Genomic DNA, 23,060 nt, shown 5'->3' with positions numbered 1-23,060 from the left:
GGATAAGATCAGTGAAATGAATATGAAAACAATGAAAATCAATTGAGCTCTATGTTAAGATTTATTTGTAAGAATGTCAGAATTGGTTTCTCTCAGACCATGGATCACTCTGAGGCTTTGTTGCAAATATTTACCACAAAATGCTCTCTTAACAAAGAACTGAACAAAAACACTTTTAGCACTCTTTTTTAACAGGGCTGGGTATCGTCTGAAACTTGATGATATTGACAATTATTTGACTGAGTTTCAATACTATTACCACAGTACCTAAATATTCTACTCTTAAAAGCATATATATTTTTTATAAACAGTAAAAAAAAATAACAAAATTATAATTCAGACAAAGAAATTTACGATGAAACATTAAGTAAACAAGACTTCCGACAATTAGGTTTAAGATATCTGTGCCAACTTTACTTCATAACTGATGATGGAAATGTTTAGTTCATTAATTAGTTTGATAGCCAGCCCCGATGTTATCTAAAAATATGACACAAGTGACTACTCGAAATCAAAAATCTCTGCCTCCTTCTCTTTCCAAAAAGCAAAACTACGGTCAATATATTTACAAATTTCTTCATTACTAAAACTGGAAATGTCAGTTCCAGTGTAGAGTGTCCCCTCATCTGGCGTAGGCGTCTGCACAATGACTTTAGGGACCTGTCTAACCTCTGGGAGGCTGTGTTTTACTGTTTCTGTAGAGCATTCAGGCTGACTCAAGGTATTCCCAAAGAACTTTACTTTAATGTCCTCGAAGCCGTCCTTCCACTCACGGTTCCCAGCCTCAATGTCCTGAATGACGGCCTTATGAAAGTCCCTGACCATCTCCCAGGGGAAGCTCCCCACATGGTCGAATACCTCGAAGCACAGAAGATGCCTCATTTTCCGTTCATCGACTGGCAGGTCCAGCTCCAAGATGTGAAAGTAGCCCAGCATGAAGAGATCTAGGGTCAGGTTGTCATACTCTACAGGAACACCACCCAGACGGGGTAAGAACTGCTCTGGCGAGTAGAGGGCTTTCTGCCTGTGGAGCCTGTTGATAACACTGCAGGTTACACAACAATGTATTTGACTATCTGTCATTCACCAAGCATGAACAAGGAGATACCATATGTCCATAGTTTACCAAGCCCAAAATTATGTAATTATGTAGCATTAATATAAATGTATTTTCTGAGTACTGGTACAAAACTTATAGACACGTATTGACATAATTTGCTTAGTGATTAATAAGGTATTCTAATTCTGATTTACTCTCCTATAAATAAAAAAAAAAGCAGAATCCAAGCCTGATATTTAGTATTTATGTTGAAAAATATTTTTTATTTGGTTTCAGGCTTAAATTTAGTTTAAGTCGAAACAGGGGAAGGAATGGGAACCTAAGCCCCAGACCACCCTCTCCCCAGCTACCTTCTCCAGCTTATCCAGGCAATCAGTGAGACATTTCCAGGTCAGGGAGAATCACTCCAAAATTGTGTCAAAGGGCATCCCTAGCAAAGTCCAACACCTAACGGAAATGAGTCAGACTCCCCAGCAATGGGGCCATAAATCTGAAGAACCCTGAAAAGGGAAGAACCTCCAAGGGATATTTTTGACCGCCTTCTCCAAGCTCAGCTGGGAAAAACCCCAATGTATCAGACACCTTTCCCATCAGAGAGGTGACAATCCATGTCCCAAGAGCTAGTTTCAACAGGCACATTGCACCCAACCCCTATGGTATCTCTTGCCCACAAGAAGGCTGGCCCATTTTGCCTCTTTGGCCCCTTGGGCTAATGCCTGGCCATTTGGTGTTCTCTCTCTCGAGCTTCGTTCCCAGGCCTGCCCAAGACAGAATTACCCCCCCCCCCACACACACACACACACACCCATTATACTTTGCTATATAACGTATAATAGGGTTATAATGAACCCCTCTGTGATTCTAGTTGCTAAAATAGCTTGGTTGCTTGAGCGTTAACCACACTTCTCGTGTATCATTTATACAGTATAAAGCTTCTTACAGCTGATACCTTATTTACAAGGGGTCACCACAGATAATTTACAGATAATTTGAGTTGGCAAATCTTGACGATGCAACCCGCAATCCTAAAGGTATTTGTGTTTCCTCCTGATCTCAAACCAGTGACTTTTCGCATGTTGGGTAAATATATAAACGTCTACTATGGAGGAACAGCATATATGCATTAAAAGAAAACATTTATTGTATTTAACTCCATGATTCTGATGTGAGGTGTCCTAAAAATTACAATATGATCTGACACACAAACATCCACGCAAATCTCTGATTTAAGTTACTTAAAGATGTGAACAGCTTCAGTTTTCAATAGGAAGGAAAAGTCACCCCATCCTACCTTCTTATCTGCCTTGAAGGGACACTGGAAATCATATTTCTCCAGTTTCCCAGCATCTTGTTGACAGCACTTCTTTGCTTGAAGAAGTGTCCCAGGGAACTGTTCATCATCTCTGACTGAGCACTCTCGATGCTACTCCTACGACCAGATCTGTCACCCATGTCTGGGTTTCCTCCACTTATCTTACTCTCTGCTGCATCCTTGCTCTTCAGTGCCACAGTGTAAGCAGATTTCTTCCAGTGGCCTAAAAACAGAACAACTATCCTCTCCTTTCTAAGACTAATGGTCTCTTGAACATCAGGAACATTTGTATCATAGTCAATACCAGAGTCACTGTTTTGATCTATTTCTGCAGCTGGATTCAGCCCTTTAACCTGCTTTCCTGACTCTGGGGCCTCAAACTGTGTGGAAGAAGTTAACATGTGAGCTTCTGAAGGTTCAGTTAACAACGACAAGTTCTGCGTTTCAAAATTTGACTTCAGAGTCCTCACAGACACTCCAAACTGATGGATTTCATCCTCGATCATCTCCCTGCGTCCCCTAGTGGAGTTCTTTCTGTCTGACGTCTGAGAAAACACTGTGATAAGCTCTGTATTGGGCATCTTGCAGTAGGGCTGGTCCGTCAGGTTGGTCATGAGTAGAGACATGCTCTTTACGATCCCCGAAATACGGCCGCACCACACAGGTAAGGGAACTTGATTTGTGAAGTTCCCAAACTGCGTGTTGACGGTGATGTTCACTATGGGGGCCGGCAGGATGTGCCTGAGCTCCTCAGCTAGACGAGCCAACTCCAACTCGTAGCCTTCACAGTTCCTCTGCAGGGAGACGTTGGCAATCTGCTGCTCCAGATAGATGAGATCACCCTCAGTCAGCAGCTCACCAGAGGGCCCCAGGATGGCATTGTGGGCTTGGGAGTACCTCCAGCTGACTTTGGCAAATCTGTTCCCGTTTTCCTGTAAAAGAAGAGGCAAACACCAGATAAACACGCAGGATGTAATTTTTACATTTTTTAAACATTTCAGAGGGTTTTGGCATGCAAGAAAAAGAGTAATGATACATTAAAACTGCAACACAGACCTCATCCAAACCTCAGAAATATGACTTGACTCACAATGTGCTATGTGTTCAGTGATTTGTTATGAGCAATTAAAAGTAAATGGGGACTGAATTTCCAAGTGTTTTTCAGATTTTCAGTAATGCAGATTTAGAGAAGCAACACAAAGAAAGAGCTGCAATTTTTGCTTTTCTCATTATGTTTAGACTGTAACCATTTGTTTAGGAGAGGTTTTGTTTAAATTAGGCTTTACCTCAAATAGCAGACCTTACTACGGTTGATTATTATGGATTATTGTGGTGGTCATTTCTTGACTAAAAGCCGTTTTGTCTTTAATGCGAGAAAATAAAGCTTTCTCCACCCAGAAGTGGAGATAGCTTCTTTTGCTCAGCCAGCAGGCGGAAATTCAAAGTTGTCTGTCGATGAAGTTATTAATTTTATGTGCTCCATCTTTTCCAAGAAACACTCCAAATATTTTCCCAAATATTTGTTCATTTTTAAATGACTATTCCAAGAAACCAGAAAGGCCTTTGCCTTTGGGATTTAAATGTAAAAGAAATGGGGAAAGTGTGTGCACGAGTACCTACAAGTGTAACCCAACGGTTGGGTTGCTTCCTGTTACAGAAGCTGAAACATTAAACACAACCTATAACACAAAGGATTTTATAAAGAATCTAATACGTAAAGATCCACACAACATAATGACTGTTTTGCATGCAGTTGCATTCTGTATAATCTAAAAGGGCTTAGAAGTACCATTAGAAGCAAAAACTGACACTTTAAATACAGGACATACACTAAAGTGTTATCGACTAACTGTTTGATAAATTTTAAAAGGTTGGATTGGGGCTACAGTCTTTTGTTTCTACTTAAAAGCCAACAATTAAATGGCAATCAGGCTCATTTCCCTTTTCTCTGGAACTGCTAGTCTAAAAAGTCACATCAATCTTGGTTTACTCCCGAAATTCTCTGATTTAGTCCTACATGAAAAGCACCTTGAAGACCCGATTTGTACGCAATGACTTCTTGATTGAAAGTACTAAATTGTGCCCTAATTCATCTCTCAGACAACATTACCTTTCTCCTCTGATCCTCCTCATCCAGCAGCCTGGCCTGCAGCTGTCTCACCATGACTTGCCTCTTCCATTCTGCTATGGGACGGCCTCTCTCATCATGGGTGGGCACCAGATAATCAATGTCTGACAGGTTGGCCTCCTCAGTAGGTAGGACCACCATCTTATTCTTCAGAGATACATGAAGCGGCAGAGTTCTAGCTATCAGCTTTTTATCCAAACAAAGGAAGTGAATCTGACGACAGGATATTTAAAATAAGGAAGCCCAGAATACTTACCGCTTGTCCAGTGAAAACTCCCGATATTCCTGACTGTTTCAAAGATTTAATGGACTTCATGTCGCCAAGAAGTTTTCTTTCAGCCAGGAGGTTTGCATCAGGCAACATTGTCTTATCAGTACAGACAGTTCTCTCACTCCCAGCGGCCTTGGGTTGCTTGAAACATCTAATAACTGCAGTACAAGTCATGAGCAGTCATTTTCCCAGTCATTTTAAAGCAGATTAATATTTGAAATGACTCACTGTTACCATGAAATTGTGCAATAAATTTTTGCCTTGCTTTGCAATAAGAGCAATTAAATAAGCTCCACAGATGTTTCTCTCACCAGATGTTGCGATTTCAACCTGCTCTATTCTACTGACGGCAGTCCTCTGAGGCTGGGCAGGTGTAGATGAACCAGAAGGTAAAGAAGGTGCAAGCAGGGACTGAGGGCATCTTGCTTGTGGAGACTCCTCATTCTCAGGCTGCTATTGTAAACAAATAAAAGGACTCACTGGCGTGCTCTAAGAAACCACAAAAAAACCAGAAAGCATCATAAAAACTAAACTGCGATTACCTTTAAACTGTCCATGTGTGAGTTACTGCTGTGACTGTCTGTGCATGTGTCACTCAGGCTCCCGTAGTAGTCTTCCCTGCTGTGTGGCAACACCAGGGCTGGCTTTACTTTCACCTCCTCTGCTGGAGTGGGAACCTCAATGGGCTTATCTACACTGTAGGCCTGCAAACATTTAAAATATTTAGAATAAGACTTTACTGCACTTTACTGCACTATAATTATAATCACCTTGGAAAACATGGAAACAGAGTGTGACAAAAAGAGGTAATAAGGATTGAAAAAAGGAAAAAAACGTGGAATAATAAAGAAGCATCTCCTATATTCAGTTTGAATAAATGATTTTTTAAAATTTATTCATAATTCAAAAAAGCAAAACAAACAAACAAACAAACAAACAAACAGAAATAAGACAACAAACACCAAAAACAATCGAAAATTAACCGGCAATCTACAAACTTCAATATACGGGTTACTAAAAAAACAAAACACAAGTTCCTTCAACAAGGAAGCAGAATGATGCACAAACTTTACAAATACTTGTTTGTCCTTATACTTGCACTTACAGAACTGCAGCTTCCTTTAGCTGCTTTTGTACAATTATTTCATACTTGGAAGATATGTCACAAACCACAAAATGATTCTCAATTGCAAGATGTTTTATTTACATCTGATCCATCCATCCATCCATCCGCTTATCCTTTTCAGGGTCGCGGGGGTCGCTGGAGCCTATCCCAGCTGTCATAGGGCGAGAGGCGGGGTACACCCTGGACAGGTCACCAGTCTGTGGCAGGGCCAACACACAGGGACAGACAACCATTCACACTCACATTCACTCGCACATTCACACCTAGTAGCAATTTGGATTATCCAATTAACCTATCCCCACAAGCTGCATGTCTTTGGACGGTGGGAGGAAGCCGGAGTACCCTGGAGGGAACCCACGCAAACACGGGGGAGAACATGCAAACTCCACACAGACACTTGCTGTGCAGCAACAGTGCTAACCACCGTGCCAACGTGCTGCCCCACTATTTACATCTGATCTTTCTTCAAATTCTCTGAATGCTCCTTTTCTGTGGCTGTTTCTAAGTCCAGGTGCTCTTCACTTCTTTTGCCTATGGTGTGCCGCAAGGCTCCTGTTTGGGGACTTTATTGTTTCTGCTGCTCCCTCTTCAGCACATTTTGATTACTGTTAAAGACATTTCTTATCACTGCTGCACATATGGCATCCAGTTTTGTATCTCATTTAAGCCCCAGTCACACATCTTACATACGTGCTTTGACTCTATTAAAAACTGTAATGCAAATTCTAGTTCCCCTTGCCACTTTTGCTAATCAGGATCAGGAAGCTTGATGTGACTGCTGTTTCAGCTTTTACCTTGCTTATCAAGTTTAGGTCTATTGTGTTATGCTCTGAATTGGGGATTGTTATTCATGCCTTCATTTCATTGCAATTGGATTGCTAGGATTTGAAATGACCCATCGTTACCGTTACCTCCTGCAGTTCTGCAGTTTTAGCTGTTCACATGTCACACCATGGTTAATTCTGCAGCACTGGTTTTCCACTGACTTTAGGATTTATTTTAAGATTCTGGTTATCAGATAACCGTTACATCCATACATCGCCAGCAGGTCCCTAGGATCAGGTGATTACGGCCTGCCAGCTAATAATTAAAGGAGACAGAGCTTTTGCAACAGTGACCCCTAGACTCTGAACCTCTCTGTCTGAGCCTGAGATCTGTGGACTCAGCTGTTTCTTTTAAAAAGTTTTAAAACTTGCTTTTGGGTAACTTTTTTGCATTTTGTTGTGAAGCCTTTGTGATTTTTAGCTTGACAGTGCTATCAATGGAATTATACATTACTTACAGGTCTAATGAACCCTGAATATTACAACTTGCTGGCCTTAATATGCTCCAAATTTCTTTTCAGCTGAAGCACACTTTTTCATGATTTTAAAATCCCTAAATGTTTAATGCATGTTTTGACTCAGGAAAGCCTCCATTCCTTTGTGTGTGCAATGGTTTCCAGAGCTGTCGTCATTTCAAACGGCTCACAGTTTCTGAATAATGAAAAAATAGTAAAGAAAAAAGCACACTGTGCTGCTTTTGGTTGTAATTTCCCATCAAAAGGAAACAAGTGAAGCAATATTGTTCAGCTTTACTGTCGATAAGAAGAGGGGGAAGGAGCGGGAAACTTCCAAAAGAGCTGCAGCTGTGTTTTCGGCACTTCCCTCCTGATGTATTTGATTTACTTATTTATGGCTCATAAATGCTGCTGGTTATAAGCAATGACTAAAGCTAAACACCGTGATGATAATTTTCTCCCATGAGCCATGCAAACGCCCTTAGATATTGAGTGAAAATGCTTTAAGAATTGTGAAAGACAGGAAAACATAGATGCTCTCTAGCTAAGCAATAAAGTATCAGCTCTGAAAATGACCCAAAAGTTCTGACCCTGATCACAGAGGAAGCACCAGTCAATCAGCGTCTCCAGCTAACCGATGTAGCTATTCGGCTGGATGCAGCTGTACGCTGGCCATTGTATTGAGCCTGTAATTATGAATCATGCTTACATGTGTGAGCATGAAACTGACTTGAATAAAAAAAGGAGAGGAGGACTATATGCTGGTTATTGATGCTATCATGTGAAAATACAATTATTGGACACACATGCTGACTTCTTTACAGCAAACAATTGTTTATGTACATTTTATTTACCTCTTCAGCTATGTTACTCTCAGGTTTAAACTAAAAAAGGTTGACTTTTGCAGCCATTTGACATCTGCCACTGTCCAGACTCCATGAATGACAACAGCGGCCTTTGATTGAAATTATTTTCCTACTTTTTAAAAAACCGAGATACATACGGAGTTTGAGAAGTATTAATTTGAAATGACTGATGTTAATGTTAATAAAATAAGACACGTGCTCAGTCAGAGTTCTATTTTAAACACTCGTATTTTTGTCTTAGAAAATGATGAGGATCAAAGAAGTGCTTACTGCGTTATATCTTTCCTGTCATCTAAATCAGGTGACATCACGCCTGCTGTAAGATGATCCATTTTCAGACACTTCTCTCTTCACCTCACCTGAACTGCTGCAGGTTTCCCACCATCACACTGAACTGCAGTTTGGTGGCCGTTGCACGATGTCACAAGTGCTTTTCATGCAACGAGCCTGGTTTGTCTAGTTACGTGTGACCTCATTATGGAGTAAGATTTCGTTTGAGCGAACACCACAGAAACAGATGAAAAGAGATCTCCATCAAGGAGGTTATGTGATTGGTTCAGATTGCCTGACTTAAAAAGTTACACACAGAACTTTTGCATGAGAAGTTTAATAGAAATGGAGCTTTGCCCAACTTAGAAGTAATTCACTTTTGGAGTTGATCTCGATCCAGGAATTTTTGCAAGGATTTTTTTAATATTGCGAAATGAGGCAAAATTGTACTTTCTGCATCATATCTTCACAAACACGTACCAACATACACATTTTAGTGTGGATTGTCCTTCTACACTTGACCCTGTGTGTACACTGAGCCATCTTAATTTCACCTCACATCTGCTGTGCTCGTTTTGCTTTATTGAATTTGTTGACCTATGTTACATGGAGATGGCTCTCTGTGCCTGCTTGGGGTCTTTGTTTCTATTCTGGCTTCCTCCCACAGTCCGGAGACAGGCGTGTTCAGTCAGGTTGCTGATTCTAAACTGGCCGTAGGTATGAATGTAATGTATGGCTGCTTTTCCCCAAGTGACAGCTGGGATAGGATTCAGTGCCACACGAGCCCCCTGAACTGGAAAAACTGTTAAAAAAGGACATTATTTTATTTTGTTTTAGGTTCTTTTTTTTGTAATTTTTCAACTTTTAAGATAGATAAAAGTATATCTTAAACTGAAAGAGGAAAAGCTGGGGGAAATGGCCTTGATGTTCACAACAAAATGACACCAACTGGATCCAGGGACTCGATTCATCCATGATGTGGAGGGAAGCTATGCAGTCTCAGACTGCTTTTGTTATTACTTCTGTGTGATAGTTGTGTGTAAAGTACGACTGTAGTCTTTAATCTTAATTTACAGGAATACATCAAACCAACCACAGAGAGGACATAATTTCTTCTCTTTGTTAGTATAGTCAAATCTTACATTTACAACAGTTTCCACTCATCATTTGTAGATAGAAAAAACACACCTGAAAATCATCTTTTCCCCTTTCAATTTGTTCTTAAATCATACACTATGTGGACAAAAGTACTGGGGACCTATGCTACATCACCTCCATTACCCCTGCAGGAGCTCTTTGTACACTGTTTTTATGCTGACATTAATGCCAGAGGAGGTTTGGAAGTCTGGAGCTCTGCAGTTATTGAGTCAGAAGAGCACTGGCAACTTTTACTCTCTATGTGCCTCAGCACAATTACAGCACCATGCTTGAATTCAGTGAGCTCTTTACAACGATCCAAATGTTTGTACAGGCAGATTGGATGGCTGCGTGCTTGATTTTATACACCTGTGGCAATGCGACTGAATTCAAAGATTAAGAGGCGTGGCTCAATACTTTTGTCCATATTGTAATACAAACCACTTAGCAGGTAAATATGTCAAGTTTAGGCACAAACAGGAAATCCCAGATTACAGCAGGTTTTGGGAGCCTTTAAAGTAATAAAAATGTAGATTCAGGCAGTGTAATCAGTCACACGAGATGATTTCAATATGGGAGCAGGTTCTGTGCCAGAAAGTGTCAAAAGTGTCAGTTGTTTTAGGTTAAATATGGTTGTTGTTGTTTTTTTTTGTTGTTGTTTTTTACAGGCTATCAAGGATATAAGTCTGCTAGGTTTTTAATTTGAATAAAAAAGGAAGTTTCTGATTATGATGTACAAATGAGCACATGAAACATTTCACAGCCTGAAGACTCGCACCAAACCAAAGAAGAAAACAAGCACATGCACGGCTGAATAGGTGGCAGCATTTCACACCGCTCCAGGCAGGCTGTCGGATGTATGGAATCATTTAGGTCGCCTTTAATGAACCTGCATTGTCCTAATGCACTCCATACAGAATACATATCAAATTCACCTCTCAGAGGACATTATTAGTAGCCAAAACTTCAAAGCCAGGCCTAATATGCTGCTGCACGCTGTTGTGCTTTACGTCCATGAGGTGGTCCGTGCCATTTCCTCTCACGCGGCACTTTGATGTCGAGCAACACGAAATATGCTGTGACACAGCTCGGGCGGAGGAATAATCTTCCCAGAAGTTGCGCAATCCATAAATAGATAAACAACAAGCGGGCTGGGAAATGGGAAGGGGGAGCCCGATTCCTTTGTGACCTTTTTCGTAACAGTTCAGTGTCCTAAAAACTACGATGAACCCTGCATGTGTGTGTTTAATTAGATGCAGTGGCCAGAGAGCATTTGGTTTTCATCACTCCCCCATCACTACTGCCACGCATATTCAGATAGCCTAACCCTGCTTTTGGCCTGGATCTGCTCTCCTTTTTGTCGAAGACCACAAAGGCTCTGATCACTACAGATTAGGAGCCAGGGAGTTAAGAAACAGCTACTCAATGCTGTCTCATTGTCAGACATGCAGCTCCAGTAATCTGCGGTCCCTGTGGGTCGAACCACGGGAGAGTTTAATTATTTCAGAAACACAGTTTGTGTTTAAGAAACATGTCTTGTAATTCTGCACTCTGGAATCAATCATTCAAACAACCTGCTTCCACGTGAAATATTCACAGTGATAAATCGCAACAGGGAATGTATACAGCGGCTGCACATTATACACAGACCGCTATAGTGTAAATACATGTCCACTCACATGGCAATATACTCTCAGGTTTCCTCCATGGAGGTAAATGCTTGCGAGACTACCAACTGACAGATATACTGTTTTTGGGAACATCTACAGCATTTTCTTTTTTTTTTTGCATCTGCTGCAGCTACAAAAGTAATAACTGAAAGTATTTGTCTACTTAGTGCTGAAATATTGTAACTACTATTGGACATGTCTGGAAACTGCAAGATTAAAGAAAACACATCCAATTTGCAAAAATCAACAATGACAAAATAAAGGAAGGTCATGAGCCTGGAGCGTTACTCATGCCTAACCGTAACAGGCTATAACTGATCAGAAAATAGGCGAAATGCTGCCAAAACATCTGCCAGTTCGGGCCTCTCAAACGGAACATACAAAACTTTCCATTCATTTCACAAAATTAATTACTCAGCCTGTCCGCTCACTTTCCTTCAGCTCAAAGAAAAATAAGAAAGAGAGCTTATAATATGGTGAGGGAAAATGCTCATTAATTAACGAGCACTTGGGTCCATCGTGTAAATGTGCCCAAATTTAACTACAGAGGCTTTTCAACTGTAGTTCCTGGCAGAGCAACAAAGACAGAAGCACATAACATTAAAGATCACCACTCACACAGTTTACACGCACAAACAAAATCACATGAGCACAATAAAAAAAACGATTGCACTTTGACAAACAGACCAAACTAAAACTCACCGACCTTGACCTTGAGCAGTTCTCTCGGCGCACACTTCGTGGTATGACTCACACCGACTTGTGCAGCCAGGTATTGGGGCGTGCTATCTTAAGATCACCGTCCACTTGTTTGACACCATCATCAGCGTCTCTTAACAGTGGCCAAGGGCCGCCAGGTAATAAACAATAAACTCTGATCGGAGAATGCTGTTAATAATTGAGGGACCGGATAGGATGGCCGGTAATGTCACTAATGCATTGACAAACCAGCGGTCATGCTGTTACACGCAGGGAGGTATCAGCGAAAGACTTGTCAAAGCACCTGGAGCAGAGACATGCGCGTGGGTAATCAGGTGATTTTGTTTTTCCACCTGGGACGATTGAATAGAAGAGCTCATTCATCAATCAAAAACGCTCCCACCCGAACCCCTCAGACTCAGCCGACTTTCCTCTGTACAACAGCTTCATTATATTTCAAAGTATCACACGTGAACACAGATATGACTCCATTAGAAAATTATTTTGACTCAGAAGGAATAGAAGGTGAACATGGTATCAAAATGTAGGGAAAGAATTCGACCTTTCATATGCTGTAACTTGGTCATCACAATACGACACCATATATAGAAGTCTATATAGAAGTTTGAAGTTTGAAGAACATCCAGGATACCGATGCTTATTTCTGTTCCTTACATCACAGACATAAAACTGATGCAGTTTATAGAACTTCTAATTGGAATTGGTTTTGCCTTTTTTCTACTTAATGTTGCGTTTTTCTTTCTCTCACTTTAAATTGGGTTCAAAGATACTACTTAGTTAAAACATAGACCTTCACATCAGTAACCAATCACACTGAAAGAAGTTGGGAGTGACGGACCAATCATATCGATCTCATAGTCAAAAAAGGGATATAACAAAACAACAATATTTTACACTCCGGCACTATGATGCCGTCCTTCTCTAAGGGGTATCAGGCCCTCCAAACTTTGAGAACCACTGCTCTGAAGGCGCCCGTGGACCCAAAACTAGCCAGCAAAATGTCCCATACAGCACCTTTTATAGCGTATATGAAAGCGCACATAAAACTGAAAAATAAATTCAGGGTTCAAAATTTTTTTGCAGTCTAAAACCAGATTTATAATAGCAAAAGGTTTGAGATTTAGTAACTGCAGTGCTCCAAACTATCTCTGACCATTAACATCAGAACAAAAACTGTGCACCAGGAGCTTCGTTGCATGTACTTCCATGACTGAGCTGCTCCGGTAGGTTAAATGTGTTCAGCACTTTGTCCATATAGTCCATATTTTATAGAGCTGTAAAATATCTCTGCACTAGTTTCCTAATAAATATCACATTTTGCACCCAAACATTCTGAGTCGGACAGACTCACAGCTCCGTTGTGCAAGAGGATAAAGTGATGTGATGAGCCCAACAAAATTCATTAAATTCTCTTTAAAGTTATTAGATTACATGTGTTTTATTTCTCAAAAGAAATGTAAAACTTTAGACGTGTGTCTTAAAAACCAAAGTGATGACTGATGAATGCTCTTTCCAAGGTTTCTAAAAATAACAAAAATCTCAAACACCAGTATCTTTGGCCTGATCGCTCTGTGTGTGTGTGCGCGCGCGTGCGCGTGTGTGAAGTAAACCTCACACCGCACACTGTTTATTTGATTGCAGCTGTTGCTGAGATGCGAGATGAGGGAAGAGTAGATGACAGCGCTGAACGAGTCTGACCTCGCTGTGAGTGATCCAAACATGGCAGCGAGTCCAGATCTGCAGCGGTCACTGTCCCGCTACATTCAGGTCACTTCTCGGAAATGAGATTATCCGACTGACACTTAAGAACCGATGAAACCCGCGATCTACGTTACAAACGTAAAACACCTCCAGAAATGTAATTAAGGCACGTCTACCTGCACACCTTATCTCTGCCACAGCTGGATTTAAATCATTACATATTCTATCCTGTAAATGTTATAAAGATTTAAATCGAGTGACTGTTTGGTCGGTTGTCTGTCAGATGACCTTTTACTTCACACTGAGTCTCTGTTAGTGTATCCAATTCATAAAGTGCCAAGAAACACGATATACCATTCAGTCTGCTACCATCATTACACAGCATCCAGAGGTGACAATCATAGCACTTCCAAGCCTCTTGGAAAAAAACATGACTGACAGTCAAATGTGTGTTTGATGCCAATGACATCCTGCTCTCCAGCTCCACAAAGGGATAGAGTTGCCGGCTCCAGGCATCAGAATGGTGAAAACGCTGAAACTTAAGCTTGTGGATCCCATAACGGGCTCAGCATTTTCACCCGCGGGCCCTCCACCTGAGCCGCTGGAGAGAAGTAACTGATAGGCCCTTAGTTGGCGGTGGCTCGAGCTGCGTCGGACGCCACAGCAGCCCTGCGCTAATTAGCTTCCCTTTGTTCATGGGAGGATTATTTCTTAAGAGGAGCTCGGCAGTCACGCCTCACTACTTCCCTATCATCATCCTCTTCATGTATGAGTGCTGCTCTTCTCCGCTGACTTATTCATGGATCCTATTGGCCGACAGCTTTGGTTACTCTGTGTGCGTCCCTGTGTAGCCTGCGTTATAGGCAGCAAGTGAGGAGTGGTGATGGAAAACAACTACAGCAGGCTGCAGGTGGACAGCTGTGAGGCTTTAACGTTCAACAAGTCTGCTGACAGAGTGGTCCCCACCTGTCCCAGAAGCTGATGCGACCATTCAAGGTTTACCAAAATTCAATGAATTTTTCTCCACTGAATTATCTGAAATCACATCAAACATCCTGAGTACAAACCTTTTTTTCTGTTTCTCTAATTCACAGACATCAAATTAGTGGAGTTTACTCAAACTATGATAAGATCCTATCATACTGATGTTCAGAACTGGTTATAGAAGAAGACGAGATCTCGATTTCAGACACTTTTGACACTTAAGAGTCGGTCTAAAATTGATTTGGATTCGGTTTAAGCAGCACTTCAAATGGATATCCTCTGTCCTTTCTTATTTGAGAACTTTCATTCAGGTTTCAGAGCTCTCCACAGTACAGAAACAGCTTTAGTAAAGGTTACAAAGGATCTTCTTAAGCTTTCTACCACAGCGTGTTTTTGTCCTGTCTTCCTCCCCTCACCCAAACCAGTCATAGCAGATGGCCACCCTGCTCTGAGCCTGGTTCTGCTGGAAATTTCTTCTTGTAAAAAGGGAGTTTTTTCCCTTCTCACTGTCACCAAAGCACTTGCTCCTAGGGGGTCATATAATTGTTTAGTTTTCTCTTTTTTTCTTTCTGTTATTATATATTTATATTATATACATACCGTACAATATAAAGAACCTTGGGGCAAGTGTTGTTGTGATTTGGCACTGTATAAATAAAACTGAATTAAAATGAATTGTGAATTACAGAATGCAAATTAAAAGCTATGAAATTTCAGCCTACTCATGTGACGTTATGAGTCAGTAACTCAAATTGTTCTTGTCTTCATGAAATATGCCAAAGTTATTTGAAAAAAATCACCTGATTCTGTGCATGTCAGGAGGAATGACTTACATCAAAGTATTCTGAGTTGATTAACCCTAATGCAGGTAAGTGCTTCCTGCAGTGACGTCTGACTTGAACAGGCAACACCAGCAAAAACAAGGTGTCAGCTCTAAAATATTGATCAATCGCATTGAGGAGTGCTGTGCATTCCACACGAACCAAAAGAGCTAGCCTGACAGACTCATCTGTGGAAAACAAAGAAAGAAGAATACCCCCCCCCTCCCGCCACAGTACTCACGCCATCATCTCCTGTAATGCCCTAAAGCCTTCATCCTCCACTTTCTCAGACCTCTTGAACTGAGAGCAATGTAATCAGGTTGAGTGGAAGAGAACAGCTCAGGAGAATGATAGGCTTGACCTGAATGAAATACATGTTACAAATTAAGAAAATGATTCACTGAGCTTCCAAGATCTTCCAGATGTTTGACCGTACTCGAGCTTTGATTTTCATGCCAAGGCAAACAGCTGTGCCGCGACACAAAGAGAGGAAACAAACAAGGGAAAACGTGCAAAATAAAATATACTGCAGGTGACAAACATCTTACGTTTCTCTCCATGGCACGGAGATATCTGGCACATTCAGCGTGTCCGTTGTACTCTGCCAAATCTGCTGCTGTGAACCCATCAATATCTTGATCTGAGGGGTTGGCTTGATGGGCCAGCAGGATCTTACAGCACTGAGAGATCAAACGAGACAAGTTTTATTAATACAATTGAGTTTATTCAGGCATAACACAAAACATAAGATATAAAAAATGTGGAAAAAAGTTAGCTCTGACCTCCAGCTCTCCATTCTCTGCAGCATCATGAAGTGGGGTCCCTCCCCAGTAATCTTTCATGACCTTTGAACCCATGTGTAGTAGTTTCTCCAAGATGCAATAGTGTCCCCTGCTGGCAGCAAAGTGCAGAGCAGTTGCTCCATCTATGTCCTGACAGGACAGGTTGATATCAGTGCAGGTCACCTGTTCAGAGTTCATTAAATACGGATCAAAGAAAGCATCAAATGTAAAAAACAGCTTCATAGATTTATGCTTCTTCACTTACCAGCCACAACGCCACAGTTTGGTGGCCCATGTGAGCAGCAGCATGCAGGCAGGTCATGCCATCATAGGCCCTCAGGTGCACATCAGCCCCGCAGTCCTTCACAAGGTACTCGACAACATGCAGGTGCCCTTCTTGGCAGGCCAGGTACAGCGGGGTAGCACCGGTAGCCGTCTGGTGGTTCACACACCTGTGCACAAACAGGTGATGGAGGTTAACCATTAAAAAAATATATGAGCACAGGCAGATTTAAGAAGTTAAAAAGAGACATTCCACTACAGATCCAACACTTCAGGCCATGGAAATAACCAGTCTCTTTAAAAATATGCACCAAAGCCTTCTCTTGTTTGTTGGTATAGCAAATTTAACCACTGTCAGTGATTAAAACTAAGGACATATCCTTTTTATTTTTATTTTAATAGTTCATTTTTGTCTCTTTTATAAGTCTAGTTCCAATTTTTGTTCCGGTTAACAAATCATTTTGTTGTATCGTATTAGTTAGAGTTACCACAGTTACTCAGATCCATTAATAAAATACCTGAAAAAACCTACAGTGCTTTTTCCACTAAAATATCAGACTTGTACCGTTTCAGCTTTTTTAACTGTGAGAGTTTTCTCATTAAACATACAAGTTAAATACAGTTTATGGCTTATAATTTCATCCGTTTTTATTTTTATTTGGTTTAAATTGTTCCTTTCTTTTCTTTTCAGTTCAGTTTCAATTAGTTCAAAGATACATATAGGTTTGCTTATTTCATTATAGTTGCTATTGTTAAAAATGTTTTGTTAGTAGTTAAGTTAGAAATTGTTATAATGTGTAAGGTTTTTGTAAAGAGAGAAAGATCTGGCATTCTGGTATTCATGGCCAACATGGTCTGATGTGTTCTAACAGAGCAATATCTTAATGAAATATGAAAGCACAGATAATTGAAGTATGTTTTTAATTCTGGAAATGATTAAATAAATATTTAGTTGCTGAATGTGGGTAAAACATATTAAAAATAACACCAAAAATAATGAGCACACCATACGTGTATCTATGGATACACATCACACTGGACATCGATGTGGAAATTATTCAAAAATCTAATATGAGCAATAATGTTAAATTATGTCACAGGGGAAATTTCTTCTTTAATTTAAATCTTTTTTGGTCCTCAAAGCAGCGTTTCCACTGGTGTGCACACGGCTCTTTAACAACTGCAGGCCGAACGTGATGGACAGCATGTAGCCATGTATTATTCACAGGTCACTGATGGTTACTTGTGATGCTCTAAACTCTGCCATGCATCATGCAAATTACAGTCAGACTCTATTGTAACAAGAGGATAAGGCAGGAAGAGCCACACGCGCCATTATCTGTGCCGCTGTCTCGGGTTTAGGAGATGGAAAAGTTTAATTGGAGGAAGAAGTGAGGGCTGGTGCTTATGTTTACTTACTTGTTCCTTTTGATGAGCGCAACCCAATGCCGTACATCCTTTAATCATCTCAGATGTCTGTAAATGTGACCTCATGCCATAATCAAAAAAGTTATGCTCATTAAGAATCGCAGATGACTGAACTAACTTTTGTATTAGAACCTGTTTCCCTGTGTTATCATGTGTAATTCTATTTTTGTCATTTAGAGTGGTAAAGACTTTTTTTTCTATACTTGACCTTTTGTTCTTTAGCATCTGTATGAAATCAGTATTTCAAGAACAGGGATAAAACTGTGCAGGTAAAGAGTGGCTGCTGACAATATCACGAGCTTGGTCAAAATCTCCTGAACTTCAAACAAACATCAAACTTGACCAGATGATGGCAGAAAAGTCACCAAAGCGTTTTGGACTGACCCTCCAGCACCTTTGAGGATACAGTAATTCTGTGGGGATGCAGACAACAAATGTCGTTCTCATGGTGTTAGTAGAGGAAAAGCCAGACCAACAGCAGTTGCAGTCATAATCTGGGGACTACGAATTTCTGCACCAACTTTATTACGCTGAAGAGAAATAACAGTGCAATAGTAGTAATAATAATAATACTTTTTATCCAGTAATTTGCTGTTACTTTGTTTTATGGTGACACAGATATTTATTGATAAGATTTTTTTAAGGGTTTGGAAGTGAGTCAGTGTAAGATCAAGTGGGACATCACTCTTAAATAGGGGTTGGTTTTTGATTATCGATTTATCGATTTATATCGATTCTAGCTTGGATAACGTGATATCGATTCATTAAAATCCTGAATCGATTTTTTATTATAAATTTATTTTGCCTGAAACGCCAGAATCTCAGGTTACAACTCACAAAATTTCAACCACCACCAAACAGCTAAAACAGTAAATGAGAGCAGGTACACAGATTCTGCACAAAGATGTAAACACAAAGCGTGGACGCACTAACGCATAAGAATCAGTGAGATGTCGCCTTTCTCACCCGACGGCACGGACACGGTCGCGGCTGAAAGCTGACAGCTCGCTGATTCTGATGTTTCAGCGGGTCCGCGCTTTGTGTTTACCTCCTTTTTGCACTGATTCTGAAGCTGCAGGTTTTATCCCTCTCCAAACAATATTGACTGAACCAGCAGCAAAATTTCCCAGATTCAAATTGAATCGATTCGAATCAAATTGAATCGAATCGATTCGGGACCTTGTGAATCGGAATTGAATCGATTCTAGAAATCAGTGACGATACCCAGCCCTACTCTACAAGGTAAGTCCCTACAAGAACTAATCTGCCATCTAGGGCTGCAGTGGAACAGTAAAAAATATACCTAAAATCACCTTTGTCTTATCCCATTACCTTGGTCTCAACTGATAACATATCATGAGGTGAAAAAAAGATGCGAAGGAGAATTTATCTATAGAAAAGAGAACAGCAGTTCTCAGAGAACTATACTTACAGCAGACTGCTAAATAATGTGACTGTGGATGTTGCGGACATGCATCTGAAAGTACAACATCGTGAAGAAGTTCATTGTAGATTCTTTACCCAGCATGCTCTTAAGGTGTCCTTCATGTGTTGTTTCATGCAGGTTAAATAAATGGGGATGGGCAGTGAAAAATATAACTTCACTGCCAAGCACAAAAAAAAAGAAACTTTACAAACTGAAATGAAATGTTTGACAGATTGAGATTAGTTGCTCATAATGTCTAGAAATACTTTATCTTCTTAATGGAGGCATGATCCAAGCTAACACCTGCCTTTTTTAGGCTCTGTACCCAAGTGCTGTTAGGACTCCTTATGGGTAGTTCTGTGCATAAAGAAAATCATTCATGCATTGCTGTGTAGTTGCTGTGTAGTTAACAGTTGGTCAATGCTGGACAGTTTAAGCTCTAGTTGCAAAGGTAACCAACGCTGTCACATGTCAATCAGCGTTATCCTTCACTTCCACTGGAAGCTGCATCACTCAAAATTGAAAAACGTTTAACTTAGGACTCGCTCACTTTATGACTGTTGTTCCACGGTCTCTGGCCATCGTATAACCGCTAATCTCATTTTATGTGGACGGTATGCTTATAGGTCTGTGGCGATCGCTCAGTGGCAAAGAGAAGTAGTGTTTTCAATGCTTTAAAAGAGCAAAAGTTTCTAAATTTAATACCTGCCTGATAGAAGAATGAGTCTGAAACACCACTTTTTAAACTTGCACTTAATCAGTGCTTAAGAACTTCCAATAGCAGCGGCTCAGGTGCTATTATGCTTTGTTTGGGTCCGTCAGTTACTATAGTGCTATGGAAAATAAAGCAGATCAGAAGTATCATCAAAAATTATTCTAAAGTATAACATTTCTAACTTTTAAATTTTTAACATTTTAAGTTTCTTCCTAACAGCGCTACTTGAAGTTTCACAAACTTGCAACTCCTTGCACATACTTCCAAAAACAAAATACTTACTAAACTTACTTACTAAAAACAAATGGAAAAATGGAAACGCAAAGTCAGTTAATATTAATGTAGTAAGAGGGTCCAATTCGGCCCACTGGATGGCTTTGAAAAGTGTGGATGCAGATGATTATCTTTGTACAAACATCCTCAGGCAGGCAAACAGAGCCTGTAATATTAGGAAGTGAAATTAGGGCTGTGAACTCACCCAGGTGCTTCCTGAATGAGCAGTTTCAGACAGGTGAGGTCCCCGTTGGCTGCGGCGTAGTGTGCAGGCACAGCTCCACAGTTTGTCTCCACCTTGGCCACACCGCCAACAGAAAGCAGCCACTTAATGACCTCCACACAACTGAACCGAGCCGCGAGGTGAAGGGCCGTGGCACCGGCAGCATCTCTATCCTGGAAACATTCGCAGAGATCTGATGTGGACAAAACTGAAGATCTGCTCCTCTACAGGCTCAGGGGAGGTAAATGATTTTTGATTATCATTTTAGCAACAGATTAAAAAAAATGAAGTAACATAAAACAAGTAAAGAGTAATTGTGTGTGCACAGGTTCTCAGTCATTCAGGTCATAGTAGCCTAAGTCCCTTACTTTCCAAGCTTCTTAGACTGAACCGTAAACGCTTTCTGTTTTTAAAACGAAAAGCTGCAGGAGAGATTCTTATCTAAGAGATTTCCGATAATCAGTAAGTAAAATAGAAGCTTAAAAATCTGATCTTGCACATTCAGTTTTGAAAAACAATGTAAATAAACTTTACTCTGCTTCTACTCTGTTATACTTCCTGCAACCATCTGGGCATAATTACTGGACATGTGATACATTACCATAATGGATGTCAGCTAAGTCAAAACCATATGATGTAATCAGTCAGTAATACATCAGAATAGGTTTAAGCTTTTAGAGAATTTTTTAAACTACTTTAACTACTGTAATTAATTTCTTTCCCTATGCTGTTACTGTTATTACTTTTTTTCCTTTATTTTTCGACCCTCAAGGAACAAAATGATTTTAATAGCTAAAATAACCAAGTGGAGTCATTAAGAGTATGTTTTTAATGTGTGTTTATTATTCCTATTCTGCTTCTTTTGCATATAACAGATATTCTAAAGTCTTCTAATTCCATTAATTATAGTTTTCAGTTATTGCCTTCAGACTATCCTTGTATGTTACGTCTTCTAAAATACATTTAACCAAATTTTAGATGAATTGATGACCGTGTAATACTTTAAAAAACAACAACTAACAATTAAATCATCATAGTCAGTTCTTTTTCATCCTTTGTTACTTTCATGTTTCTGTTTTAAACAAAATCTGAAATTTGGAATAGTGGAATACTGAAAACATTTAGCTTACTGAAATACCTGAAAAACAGAACTCTCAAATCTTTAATGAATAAGATGATGATGTATTTCTCACATTTTGCAATCGCCTTTTACAGAATTTAACTAAAACTTTCACCACCAGGGGGCAGAGTTTGTCTTTCCAATGGCTGTTATTTATTTATTTTTATCAGTTTCTGCATCTTTGCTGCTATTCTTTTAACTTCTGACACTTCTTTTTAGCCTTATTCTTAATTTATCAGGAGGTTTCCTTTCCTTTCCTTTGCAGGAAGTGACTTAGTGACTTACCTACTAAAATAAAGGTTCGAACTACATACTTCCACTATCTTGTGGTAAAAATTGGTATTACACACTAGTACAGTCCGGCCCTTATTCCACTTCAGCTGATATCTCTTTAAATTGTGTTTTAATCATTTACAATGTAATAATTTGTTAATTTATCATAACCCTGTAATGCCAAGTGAGTTTTTGAGAACTCTACATCATCACTGTGATTTTCCCCCAAAAAACTTTTAATAAATGTAATTTATCAAAAGGTTCAATAAACACTGCAGTTTAAAAAAAAAAAAAAAGAAGAATTTTCTAACAATTACTTCTTGGTTTAGGCTTTACAGGTGTAACTACCTGCGAAAAGAATACATTAATAAATGTACTCAAGCCAGTGGAAGTCAAGTTGATTCCTTAAGCTCTCAGGATGGGTTTCACTCTCTAACTTTTTGTGCCAAGATTCCTATGAGTGGATATATTTACCTCAATGTTGCAGCCTCCTTCTTGCACAAGCCACTGCAGCTCCCGGATGTTGCCAGTAGCTGCAGCATCATGTGCTGGTGTGGCCCTGTTCGAGGCCCGGGGATCAGCACCCAGCCCAAGCTCGCTCACCAGGAACTGCAGGCAGTCCAGGCGTCCACACCTGGCTGCGTGGTGCACCGGGCCAGCACCCTGAGCATCAGTGATGCCTGGAGAGAGGTGACCAGAAGAGGCGAGCTCCTTCAGGGCTGCGAGATCTCCCGCTCGAGCTGCCTGGATGGTCCGATGAAGCACCATGCCTCGCTGCTATTAGTGGGTTATGGCACAGGCTGAACAAGCTCCCTGGAGCTCTTTCCCTTCCAGTAAAACACCATCTCACACGCACAAAGTCCCACACAACAACAAAAAAACCCTCGTGTACTTGTTGGCTCCTCCTGAGCCGGGAAAGCGACACTCGAGCGGGAGCCAGCTGGCCAGCATAGCTGTTGGGGAGAGAGGAGGGGGTCAGAGGCGGTGAGAAAGAAAGGTAATGAAAGACGGGTGGAGGCGCAGCACTCGTGGCCTCCTGCTCTCTCTTTGTGTGGCAGTGACCATATGCTGGCACATGCACGCACACTTCACTGGAGATGGGGGAGCTGAGGCAGCACGGAAACTTAAGTAATGGGAGAAGTCCGAGCCAAGGCATGGTGGATTACAATGAGAGTCATTTTTTACAACTATTT

At 40.5% G+C, this 23,060-nt stretch overlaps 1 protein-coding gene across 1 annotated transcript; it reads right to left on the bottom strand.

Moving 5' to 3' along the window:
• Positions 1-42: 42 nt before the first annotated feature.
• On the bottom strand, positions 43-23,033 carry espnla (espin like a). Its single transcript, XM_040040116.1, has 11 exons — positions 22,342-23,033; positions 20,457-20,647; positions 16,393-16,579; positions 16,128-16,310; positions 15,894-16,025; positions 5,314-5,475; positions 5,083-5,224; positions 4,757-4,929; positions 4,483-4,647; positions 2,352-3,304; positions 43-1,033 (listed from the first exon to the last, which is right to left on the bottom strand). The coding sequence occupies exons 1-11, from the start codon at positions 22,633-22,635 to the stop codon at positions 502-504; spliced, it is 3,114 nt and encodes a 1,037-aa protein (XP_039896050.1). The 5' UTR covers positions 22,636-23,033; the 3' UTR covers positions 43-501.
• Positions 23,034-23,060: the final 27 nt, after the last annotated feature.

The sequence above is a fragment of the Simochromis diagramma genome, unplaced genomic scaffold (genome assembly GCF_900408965.1).
Source record: "Simochromis diagramma unplaced genomic scaffold, fSimDia1.1 OVJJ01000026.1, whole genome shotgun sequence".
Taxonomy (NCBI): Eukaryota; Metazoa; Chordata; class Actinopteri; order Cichliformes; family Cichlidae; genus Simochromis; species Simochromis diagramma.
The sequence above is the reverse complement of the archived record's forward strand: the minus strand, read 5'-3'. Positions and strand labels throughout refer to the sequence as shown.

Bases quoted from the DNA above. Each gene is read 5' to 3' on its own strand.
- espnla (XM_040040116.1), bottom strand. From the start codon at position 22,635: ATGGTGCTTCATCGGACCATCCAGGCAGCTCGAGCGGGAGATCTCGCA. The intron at 16,311-16,392 runs GTAAGTGAAGAA...AACTCTGAACAG, and splicing joins AAACTGTGGCGTTGTGGCTG to GTGACCTGCACTGATATCAA. The intron at 5,225-5,313 runs GTAATCGCAGTT...TGTTTACAATAG, and splicing joins CACACATGGACAGTTTAAAG to CAGCCTGAGAATGAGGAGTC.